A 13,007-nucleotide genomic window follows, 5' to 3' on the forward strand; every position below is an offset into this window, starting at 1 on the left:
AATGGGAGCAATCCTATTATCTGTCTCAGTGCTGGAGGCAACGATGTTGGCAGACGTAGGAGTAAGGACCTGATTAGCAGGTATAGGTCAGCAATAGAGATAATTAGGAGGAAACCTGTCATATGTGGCATTTTGCCAAGGAGAGGAGTTGGAAATGAATGGTTGTCCAGAGCAATTGGTGTCAATTGCTGGCTGGACAAATACTGTAAGGAAAATGCGGTAACATTCATTGACAACTGGGACCTCTTCTATGGCAGAAATGACATGTATGCCAGGGATGGGGTTCACTTATCTAGGTGTGGGGTGGGAGCACTGGCCAACGCAGTGGAGGGAGCTGTTAGGTCTTTAAACTAGGAATAGTTAGTGGTATGGGTTTTTGCGGGAAAACTGTGAAGTCTCAGGGTAGTAATATGAGTACTAGGAGAACTAGTAATAGGCAAAATGAGGTGGATATTGGAAAGCCAGTGGCACTAATTGACAAGGACAGTAATAGGTTTAGTGGAATAACAGAAAGGAGCAGGAAGGGTAAAGAGAGAGGAGGGTCTTTAAGTATTTATAACACAAATAGTCGCAGTGCTAGGAATAAGATGGACGAGTTGAGACTAGTTGCTAGTGCAGGTAACATACATGTATTTGCCATTACTGAGACGTGGTTTAATTCAAAAAGTCGGGACATGCCTGCAGAATGTCACATTCAGGGTTTTAAATTGTTCCAAGTAGATAGAAGTATCGGGAAGGGGGGTGGGGTGGCATTGTATGTCCGAGATCGCTTGAACTGTTGCATAAAAACGGGTATTAAGTCTGAAGTAACACATACAGAGTCTGTTTGGATAGAATTTTCAGAGGGGCATGAAAAATTAACTTTAGGTGTGATATACCGTCCCCCAAATTTAGATAGGGACCAGGGGAGACTACTATGGGAGGAAATTGTTAGGGCCACAAGGCACGATAATGTAGTAATTCTAGGAGACTAACTTTAGTCATATTGATTGGAATTTCTTGACTGGGAATTTAGAATCATACGACTTCTTACAAGTAGTTCAGGATTGTTTTTTGAAGCAGTTTGTGACAGAACCTACAAGGGGTAATAACCTGCTTGACTTAGTTCTTGCAAACAATGAATCCTTTGTTAATAATTTAGAAGTTTCAGAGGAACTGGGTGCTAGCGACCACAAATCAATTACATTTAGAATTGAATGGAAGTATGATAGTAGGGATAACTCAGTAACAGTCCCAGATTTTCGCTTAGCAGATTATGATGGGCTTAGAGAACACTTATCATCTGTTGACTGCGGTAACGAAGAGAGCTATCAATATGACAGTTTTCTGAACACAATACTTGCTGCTCAAAGAACGTTTATCCCTTATAAAGAAATTAGATCAAATAGAAATGACCCAAAATGGATGAATAATAGGCTGAAATATCTACTAGGGCATAAGAAAGGAATTTATAGGCGTATCAAAAGAGGCGAGGGTCATCTTATGAATCAGTATATTGACATTAAGAGGGACATTAAAAAGGGGATAAGAAAAGCTAAAAGGGACTATGAAATTAAAGTTGCTAGGGATTCTAAAACTAACCAAAAAGTTTTTTCCAGGTATATAGAACAAAAGTCAGAGATAAGATAGGTCCCCTTAAAATAACTATGGGCATCTTACTGACAAAGAGAATGAAATGTGCTCGATTTTAAATAATTATTTTCTCTCGGTTTTTACACAGGAAGACACTAATAATATTCCGGTAATTAATTTTTATAGTGGGCCAGAAGAAGATAAATTATGTAACATCACAGTCACTAGTGAAATGGTTGTGAAGCAGATAGACCAACTGAAGCAAAATAAGTCACTGGGTCCTGATGAGGTTTTTTCAAGGGTTCTGAAGGAATGCAAAATGGAAGTCTGTGAACCATTAACTAATATTTTTAATTTATCTCTTCAAACAGGTGTAGTGTCTGATATGTGGAAGATGGCTAATGTAATTCCTATTTTTAAAACAGGGGACAAGTCGTCACCGTCAAATTACCGCCCAATAAGCCTGGCCTCAATTGTAGGCAAATTACTAGAGTCAATTATAGCTCAAATTATAAGAAGCCATCTCGATAAGCATAGCTTGATTAATGATACTCAGCATGGATTCACAAGAGGCCGGTCTTGTCTAACTAATTTATTAACTTTCTTCAGTAAAGCTTTTGAGGCTGTGATGAATGGTTTGAAAAACCGACAAGTTGAAGATTGAGACACTTATGCAGCATATGGGAATCTTTATTCAGGAAACGTTTCGCCACACAGTGGCTTCATCAGTCCAATACAAAGAGGAAGGCGTAAGGAGAGGAGGAGAATGAGGTAATCAGTCCCTCAACCTGGAGTCGATGTGTTCAGTCCATCAATCTTGTAGAATGAGGCTGTTGACCACGATAAAGAATTTGATATTATTTACTTAGATTTTAGTAAGGCATTTGATAGAGTTCCGCACCAAAGACTGTTGAAGAAAGTAGCAGCTCATGGCATTGGGGGAAGAGTGCTCTCGTGGATCGAATCATGGCTCACAGACAGGAAGCAGAGAGTGTCCATAAATGGGGTTAAATCCGAGTGGGGATCAGTAACAAGTAGGGTTCCACAGGGATCAGTCTTGGGCCCGTTGTTGTTTATAATATATATCAATGATCTTGATGAAGGAATTACTAGTGATATGAGCAAATTCGCCGATGACACGAAGATAGGTAGGATAGTTGATTCAAACGTAGATGTTAGGGAACTTCAGGAGGATTTAGACAAACTCTACTCTTGGTCAGAAAAGTGGCAGATGCAGTTTAATGTAGATAAATGCAAGGTTCTGAAGCTCGGGAGTGTCCATAACCCTAGCACTTATAAGTTAAATAATGTAGAACTTAGCCATACAGATTGCGAAAAGGACTTGGGGTTTATGGTAAGCAGCAACCTTAAACCAAGACAGCAATGCCTTAGCGTACGTAATAAGGCAAATAGATTACTGGGATTTATATCAAGAAGTGTAAGCAACAGAAGTCCAGAGGTCATACTGCAGCTTTATACATCATTAGTAAGGCCTCACCTAGATTATGCAGCTCAATTCTGGTCTCCATATTACAGAATGGACATAAATTCGTTAGAAAACATTCAGCGTAGGATGACTAAATTAATACATAGCATTAGAAATCTTCCTTATGAAGAAAGATTGAAGACTCTTAAGTTACATTCACTTGTTAGACGAAGAATGAGGGGAGACCTGATCAAAGTGTATAAGTGGAAGATAGGGGATATTAGCAAGGTCTTGAGGATATCTCTCCAAGAGAGAACCCGCAGTAATGGATTTAAATTAGATAAGTTTAGATTTAGAAAGGACATAGGAAAGTATTGGTTTGGAAATAGGGTAGTTGGTGAACATTAAAATGGGTAGTTGATGAGTGGAACAGTCTACCTAGTTGGGTTATTGAGGCTAGGACTTTGAGTAGTTTCAAATTTAGGTTGGATAAGTACATGAGTGGGAGGGGTTGGATTTGAGTGGGGCGTGCACATCGGAGCTTGTTTCTTGGGTGGCATTGAAAATTGGGTTGGTCAAATGTTTGTTAGTGGGATGAATTGTAAAGGACCTGCCTAGTATGGGCCAACAGGCCTGCTGCAGTGTTCCTCCTTTCTTATGTTCTTATGTTCTTATGACTGAACACATCGACTCCAGGCTGAGGGACTGATTGCCTCAAACTCCTCCTCTCCTTACACCTTCTGCTTTGTATTGGACTGATGAAGCCACTGCATGGCGAAACGTTTCCTAAATAAAGATTCCCATATGGTTGGTAGGTAAGACACATATGCAACAGTTAGGCAACTTTATTTCGAAATAAAGTTGCCGAACTGTTGCATATGTGTCTTACCTACCAACCTGTCGGTATTGTATACCATTTTGATGTTCATTCCCATATGGTGCATAAGTGTCTCAATCTTCAACTTGTCGGTTTTTAAAACCATTCATCACATATATAGAGTTGAAGAACAACCTGAGGGCTTCTAATATTTATGCTTCTTGATATGAAGCCAAGGATTCTGTTAGCTTTATTGCGAACACTAAGGCACTGTTGTCTTGGTTTCAGATTACTGCTAACCAGAACTCCTAAATCTTTCTCGCAATGAGTAATATTAAGATCTACATTGAATTTAAGACACAGGTGCAACATCTGGGTATCTTTATTGTAGACGTTTCGCCATCCAGTCCTTCCCAAGGACCTACTTCCACTGGGGAATCCCGCCTACCAGTGACTATGCCCTCGTCTGCTACACCTGACGTTACTATATAATCGCCAGGCTCCTTGCATCTGCTTCAGAATCTCCACGACTACGGTGCTTTTTGCACCTACTCCAAGGTTGAGGGACTGATTACCTCATCTTCTGTACATAGTTCTACTGTCTTCAAGTTATGTCCTAGAATTTGTATTGATAAAGCCACTGGATGGCGAAACGTCTACAATAAAGATACCCAGATGCTGCACCTGTCTCTTAATTTCATCTTGTCGGTATTATATACCATTCTTGCACAAGATTTACATTATTTAGTTTATATGTGGCATGGTTATTTTGTAAATTAAACTGCATCTGCCTCTTCTCCGACCACTGCATCAGTCTACTCAAATCTCCCTGGAGCGCTCTAATGTCCTCGTCAGAAAGAATTCGACCGCCTATTTTGGTGTCATCGGCAAACTTGCTTATGTCGCAGACAGAGGGACTGACCACCTCAAAACTTCAAGGGTGATGGACTGATTACATCGTCTTCAGGTATCTTCTGCTTCTATCAACTTTTCTGTACTTGACTGAAGAAGCCTACTGTGTAGGCTAAACGTTTCGAAATAAAGATACCTAACTGTTGTATATGTGTCTTACTTAACAACCTGTCGGTATTTTATACCATTTTAATATTCACACATCAGTTTTACAGGTTGAGAGCGTTTGTCCTGTCACAGCTCATTTCAGAGCATAGAACTGAGGAATACAGCCACCCCATGGGATGCACACACACACACGCAACAGCTGACTAGCACCCAGGTACCTACTTGCTGCTAGGAGAACAGGGGCAACTGGTATGAGGAAACATACCCAACATTTTACCAATGCTGGGAATCAAACCAGAGACGCTTAGTATGTGAGGTGAGTGCGCTGCCAACCAAGCCACGGGGCATGTACCTTTACAGAACATACACTGTTTATTCACAGTGCAGTCACTGAACCTTCAGTCACCATTATAAACTTTTGCTGTCTTAAATGACACCAAACATTCTGTATATACAAAATAATTCCTTGTAAACTAATTAAAACTTTTGCTACCTTAAATAAAATACACCAAACATTTTTAAACTCCTCACCGACGACTATCAATAAAATGTTTAAAGTTGACATGAAAACTCACTACAATACTCCTTGATGGAATGACATGTCTACCTGCATGCTGGGCCTATCTTGTAGAAAGGTTTATGTTCTGAGTCTGCTACATTGGTCAACCATTGGATAAAAATACATGCAATATAATTCAGTCCTAAATTGGCAACATTTCCCCAAACAGTAGGCTTTATCAAGTCATAAACATAACTGGCTGGGAAGGGAGGATGTGTGTATATGTAGTGAACATAGTAATGTGAAGAGTCAGGTAAGATATGCAGAAGCTTACTTCTTGGGTTGGACAAATATGTGGCTTGAAAGAGGTCAGATTCGAGAAGTACATGTGTTCCATGGGCCAGTGTTCTTCTCTACTGTGACCTGTTGCTATGTGAGATAACAATGAAGAAGTTTCTTGTCAAGTGGCTCAGCTTTGTTGTAGAAGCCGTTGTTCTGGTTGAAGTTGTTTCATACGTTGATTAGTGATGATTCCACACACCTGTATTTCGATTTGTCTACTCCGGCAATGAGTCATGTACCAATGTAATTGATCAAGTAGTTGTGGGAATCTCTTTGTGAAACACCACTTGTTCAGTTGGTCCATTTTCCTGGCATAATGTTTAGAAATGTGTGTATGAAAATCTTTAATGTTTCTCCTATGAATAATTGGTTACAGTTACTGGAAGGGATTGTATATATCCCAGCCTTGGTGACGACTTGCTGATGGTGTCCTTTACTAATGATATCCTTATCTGTAGTGGAGGTAGTGATGGACGCTTGGTATCTGGTGTTGGAGAGAATATTTGAGATATTAGCAGTAGAGTTGATGAGAACTATGTATCATCTGTCAGTGGTGTCTCATCTAGGCGAGATAAAGATGTGTGCACAGCTCGTGCAATCTCTGATGAAGTGATGTGGATAGTGAAGTTAAAAATCTTTTCAAGGAAAAACCATTCTTCTCCAAGAAATTTGCTGCTGCAGACAGAGAGCATGTTGGAAGAAGTCTATGATGACGCCGCGCTTAGTTATGGCGTCGTGGTAAGGGTAGAAATAAGAGAAAATCGTAGTGATTGGTAGGTTTGCAAATTTGCAGAAAGCATCCAGAAAAGATAAGTGCCATTGACTTCCTCTTCAAGCGTGAACTGGAAAGATGGTTCGAAGTTGTAGGGTTTCTTTTGGAATGTCGTCAACGTAACGAAGCCACGCGATGGAGAATTGAATAATAGAAGACGTTCCATAATTAGGTTCGCCAGAATAGCACATACCGTAATGTTGATCCCATAGGTAGAATAAGTCTGACTAAATAAAGTATTTTCAAAAGAGAAATAGATAAAAGCATCACACATCCCAAAAATTCAATGGCTTGTGTTGCTGTTACTTTAGTATGGTGGTGGCCTGGTGGCTAAAGCTTCTGCTTCACACACGGAGGGCCCGGGTTCGATTCCCAGCGGGTGGAAACGTTTCGACGCGTTTCCTTACACCTGTTTTCCTGTTCACCTAGCAGCAAATAGGTACCTGGATGTTAGTCTACTGGTGTGGGCCGCATCCTGGGGGACAAGATTCAGGACCTCAATGGAAATAAGTTAGACAGTCCTCGATGACGCACTGACTTGGGTTATCCTGGGCGGCTAACTCTCCGGGGTTAAAAATCCAAAGAAAATCTTATCTATCTTATCTTAGTATATATAGATCTAACATGATGATGTTTCAAATCCAGTTGGAGAGATAGCCAGAATATTATAAATCTGCATGAATGATGAGGGCCAAGAGTTTTGCTAGATATTTAGCTAGAATCTCTGGTAGTTTGTAATGGATGCTGCCTATTCAAGATGAAATGAGTTTCGATGGCAAGCTTGGTCTGTGTGTCTTTGGGTAGAACTAAATTGTATGTAGTAGTTTCTTCCCATGATCCAAGCTCTTCAGAATGTGTAGAGTTTGGCGTGGGAAAGATTATGTTAATGTCCACTTGTATAGCTGTGAGATGCTTGTGTAGGTGTCTGGGTCATTGAGTAAACTAAACATCTTAGATCGGTAGTTGGTAGAGTTAAATATGACGACACCACCACCTTTGTCGGCAGTGGTGATTCTAATGTCAGTGTCTTCTGCTAGAGTTCAAAGGACGGTGATGAAGCAACGAGGTACTAGGACTGAAGACATGTGGAAAGGGCTGCAGTAAGGATGAGCAGCTTGAAACAAGGTGAGAAACTTCTGCAACCCATACTCAGCAATTACAGACCACTAGAATGTATGGTTTGCTTAACACACAAACCAGGAATTCTACTGAGACCCTTCTTATCTGGAATTGGAAGTGCCCTCACAAACTATCAGGGATTCTAGTCAGATATCTAGCAAAACTCTTGGGCACCATTAGTCACGCACATTTAAAACAATTTGGTAACCTCAGTCATATCCAAACATCAACATAAGAATCGAGACACACACTCTCCAGGAATAGATATTACAACTGTGTTTAATAAAGTACCAACACAACAAGCAATCGATATTCTGCGACGGAAAATTGCCTACAATCTCGACCTCCCTGTTCCAGCCAGCGACTTTGTAGATCTTATCAAACTGTGTGTAGCTTTGAAAATACTTCTGGCAGACTTTCTGTCTAACTTTGGGTTCACCATTAAATGCTGTTCAGGTGAATCTATACATGGAACATTTCGAAACTATGATTCTCTCCTCAGTCACCTGGTTTCATTACGCTGATGTCATGATCACTGCAACTCCTAGACGAATCAACATCCCCTATACCTCAACACAAACCAAACCAGGATGAACCTTCTAAATAGTTCACATAAATCATGAACTAAATTTCAAAGTCTGCTACAAACCTTCCAGTGAACATGAACTTCATATCTCCTGCACTATGATACTAAGACTAAATGTAGCATCGTCGTAGGCTTCGTCCTATATGCTTTCTGTTCCTGAATTTTGGGAAGAATGCTCATTCCTAGAGTAAATCTTTTTTAACATCACTATCTTCATCATTTCATCAGAGACAGCAGTCGATACGCACACATCATTAACTCATAGACGAGACGTCACAGAAAGAAGATACATAGTTCTCCCAAACGACTCTGTTGTTAAACATATCTCCAATATTCTCTCCAAAACCAAATTCCTAGTGTCCACCATGGTCTCCACTACAACCACGATACCACCAGTAAGAGACGCCATCAACAAGTCTAAACCATGGCAGGGGTATATACAATCACTTGCAACGACTGCAAATCAATATACGCGGGAGAAACAAGATACCTTCACAGCATTTATGAACACCAGTAACCCAGCAGAATGGACAACCTGAAGAATGCCTGTTTTCCACAAAGAAATTCCAACAACCAGTTAATCACCTACAATGACGCATGACTCATGGTCAAAGGAAGATACACTCAAAAGTAGGATTCTGGAATCATCACTAATCAGCATATGAAATAACTTTAAGAAAAACAACGGCTTCCGTAAGAACGCTAAACTTCTTGGTGGGAAGCTTCTTGATCGTTATTTCACATAGTAATAGGTCACAGTAAATAGAAACGCTCCAGTAGGCTTGTTCTTCTCGAATCCAACCTCTTTCAACCAATCTATTACCCCACGTATTAGCTTCAACATACCTCAACTGACACCCCACATGACTACATTCCCTACATACACACATCCTCTTTTCCTATCTGAATCTGTTTGTGTGTCGATAAAGCCCACTGTGTGGACGATGCATTGCTATTAAAGAATTACATTAAACTGCGTTTGTCTTTGTCCATCGTGTCAGTATTTTATTCGATTTCTTCCCATGGTAGACATGTCATATGTTACTTCGTTGATGGACCAGTGTTGTAGAGAAGGACTACATGTCACAAGTTACCTTGATGATGGACCAGTGTTGTAGAGAAGGACTACAAGTCACAAGTTACCTTGATGATGGACCAGTGTTGTAGAGAAAGACTATATGCCAGTTATTATATAAAAGGTTTAGAACACCGACAAGTTAAGAAGACACAAGTGCAACAATTGGGTATCTTTAAAGTGTATACATATCACCAGCCTTTAGGTTCATCAGTCCAATACAGAGAAATCTGGTAGATGATGAAAAGGAGTTTGAAAAAATCACTGACTCAGCCTGGAGTTGACTCAAGACCGAGGGACTGATTACCTCAAACTACTGCTCATCTTACACTATTCTTCAATGTACTGGACGGATGAAGCCAATGGCTGAGAAATGTCACCACAGTAAAGATAAAGTGTTGCGTGTCTTATTCATCAAAATTCAATTCCATGCGAGTTACCTAGATGGTGGACCAGTATTGTAGAGTAGTACTGCGTGTTCTGATTGCGTCTTAATCTCCATCTTGATAGATCCGCCCGTCCTGGGATAGGCCTCCTGGAAAGCCACATAGGCTCCGGGCTTGATGAAACTGATAGCTACATCAGGGGCGGCATCGAACTCACTTGAACACTCCCATTCGACTCCATACACCTCGGAGGTCTTGGTGTCTTCCTGCGCTTCACGAAGGATCTCTAGGCCATTATAAGTCACCTGCGTGAGAAAGGAGCAAAGCAGTGATGGCTGGTGAGATGTGTGTGTGTGTGTGTGTGTTAGTTACCATTTTGTTCTAAGCACATGTCGATTAGACACTAGGCCTGATGTGTGTGTGTGTGTGTGTGTGTGTGTGTGTGTGTGTGTGTGTGTGTGTGTGTGTGTGTGTGTCTTAGTGTGTGTGACTGTGTATCTGTGTGTGTATGTGTATGAACATAAGAACATAAGAAAGAAGGAGCTCTGCAACAGGCCTACTGACCCATGCGGAGTAGGTCCATGTCCCCCCCGGATTAGCCCAATGACCCACCCCCACGGATTACCTCAATGTCCCTAATCTTGTCCCTAATCTTACTACTGTATACCTGAAAGAATCCTTTAGAGTTAATTGAATCCCTTGCGACCTTAGCCTCATAATCCCTTTTTGCTTTTCTTATTCCTTTCTTTCTCTCTTTAATTGAATATATTTATTTCTTAACTGCCCATCCCCTCTTTTGATACGCCTATATATGCCTCACTTCTGACCAATGAGATGTTTTAATCTATTGTTCATCCATTTGGGATCATTTTTGTTAGATCTAATTTCCCTTCTCGGAACAAAAGTTGTCTGGGCAGCTAGAACTATGCTCTGAAAAACGTCATATTGGCAACCAAAATCACCTACCTGACGCATAGTCAGGACATCCCAATTTAGCCCACCCAGGTAATTTTTCAGTCCCATGAAGTAGGCCAAGCGAAAATCTGAGACAGAGATTTGATTGCAGTTATCTGGGTAATTCCATGATATATTAAAGCTAAGTGATTTGTGATCACTTTCCCCAAGCTCATCATTAACTTCAAGATTATTAATTAGTGAATCTTTGTTGGCAAGAACCAAGTCAAGCAGATTGTTTCCTCTAGTTGGTTCTGTCATGACCTGTTCTAAAAAGCAATCCTGAACCATATCAAGAAAGTCGCTAGACTCAAGATTTCCTGTCATATTGTTCCAATCAATTTGTCTAAAGTTAAAATCTCCCATTATCACAACATTTTCATATCTAGATGCCTTATGAATTTCGTCCCATAACAGCTTACTGCCCTCCTTATCAAGGTTTGGGGGGCCTATAAATCACACCCAAAATTAATTTGTCATGTCCTTCGAGAAACTGTAGCCAAACAGATTCTGTGTTCGATGTTTCTAATCTTATATCATGTCTAAGACAATTTAAATTATCTCTGACATACACCGCCATTCCACCACCCTTCCTGTTGACCCTATCAGTGTGGAATAGTTTATAACCCTGTATGTTGCATTCAGAAAGCATTTCTCTATCTTACAAGTTGAACCAGGTCTCTGTTATACCAATAATATCTATATTACCTACACTTGCAAGTAATCTTAGCTCATCTATCTTATTTCTTAGACTCCTACTATTTGTATAGTAAACCTTAAGTGAGCTAGTCACTCGTTGCCCTCTACTATCCCTCTTTGTTTGTTGATCAGTTGATTTGCCATTACTAGCAACTTTATTTTGAATATTGTCTTTTAAACATATCCCTGAGGTATCCCGGTAATAACTGATCTTTTTAACCCTAATGCTGCAGCCTGATTGTTTCCCACAAACACCCGTATGTAGACAGCCTGTACTGTCTGCATAGAGAGCCCATGCTGTCTGCCAGCTTAGTTCATATTTCGCACACTAAGATGCTGCCCTCTGTAGCCAGGCCTCTCGGTGGGACGGCAGCCTGCTCTCACTCACACAGCGGCCTAGCAGGAAGACACAAGGCCTACTCCTAGTTCTTCTCATGGGATGGCCTGCCCGGGCCATGGGCACAACACACAAGCCTGTGTACCCACCATGACTTAACAATAAAGTAAGAAGCCTCCGAAGAAGTTTATCATTTACTCCCCGCTACCAGAACACCAAATAATCCTTTTATAAATGGTGGAAAGCGGTGGTCGCAGCAGTTGTGTTTGCCCAGAGAGAGGAAGGAAGGAATGAAGTCATCTTCACTTCATCATCCCATGCAAGAAGCATCCGTATCTCAACGAGTTATCGTGATGTCGTGTCTGCACGTTTGAGCATCCAGACACAGGTACAAGCAGGATCCAGCCGAAATTTGCCGAATTTCTTCGAGAATTGTAAGTGGCGTCCCAGTGACCCCACGCTACAGCGTCCCACTCTATTTCTCAAGTCACGTGTTCAGCATCACTTGTATGTTGCTGTTGTTGTTCAGCTCAGCACAGCTGTTTCAGCAAGCCAGAGGTGAGTTTTGTGGTGACTTCTGCGTGCAGTGTGAGCTTCTCTACGTGTTTGTGGGTGGGAGAGAAGGGGAGGAAGTGGCCGCTCCTTGCCTCGCCCTGCTGTACTCTCACACCTCACCAGCCTACCATACACCACTCACCACTACTCACTTCCTCTGCTGTGTTTTTCTGCTGTTTTTCGTGTGATTCATTGCCAGAGCTGTGTATCCGAGTGCCCGAGGCCACTCGAAGTTAAGTGTATCAGCATGCCACGTAGATCACGACACCACGTGGATCACGACGCCACGTGGGTGTGGGCGATGTCACGTGGATCTACAAACTATGCGAGTTAAATAGCCAGATGTCCCAGGCCACATGCTGTGGTCTGCCGCCCACATCACCCCTATGACGTCACCCAATGCTGCTGCCCGATTTCATGACATCAGGATGTTTGCCTGATGTCACCTCAAGATGTGTGCTGACATCACAGTGCTTCTGACGTCATCACGCCTGACATCACATGATGTCACCATCGAGTGTTCAGTAATTATTTCAGTATTGTCGAGAAGATTGAGAGAAGATATATGTCGTGTGTTAATTAATTCCTCTCAGTCAGTGTTCTCACATGTTAGTGTACCATATGTACCGCGGGTGTGTTTAAAATTTCCGTGTGTCCAGTGAGGTCTGAGCCAGACCTGACTAGCACCACTGTGCTAAGCCATCCATGTGACCAGCGCGTTTGACAGCTGATTACTCAGCCCCGAGCGACTGAGCCCTCTTGTACAGAAAGCTCTTATGCTCATCGCTCGTGATGTTCTGCAGAATCGTACCTGCTACGATTCGACATTTGTTTCACTTCACCTCCAG

At 41.5% G+C, this 13,007-nt stretch overlaps 1 protein-coding gene across 1 annotated transcript in view; it reads right to left on the reverse strand.

The window, feature by feature from the left end:
- Nucleotides 1-13,007, reverse strand: part of LOC128696630 (chondroitin sulfate proteoglycan 4) — an 873,169-nt gene that overhangs the window by 280,364 nt on the left and 579,798 nt on the right. Inside the window, exon 5 of the mRNA XM_053787941.2 lies at nucleotides 9,669-9,919. Coding sequence (XP_053643916.2) covers nucleotides 9,669-9,919 — 251 coding nt within the window. The remainder of the gene's footprint in view (nucleotides 1-9,668; nucleotides 9,920-13,007) is intronic.

Source organism: Cherax quadricarinatus, chromosome 46 (assembly GCF_038502225.1).
Source record: "Cherax quadricarinatus isolate ZL_2023a chromosome 46, ASM3850222v1, whole genome shotgun sequence".
Taxonomy (NCBI): Eukaryota; Metazoa; Arthropoda; class Malacostraca; order Decapoda; family Parastacidae; genus Cherax; species Cherax quadricarinatus.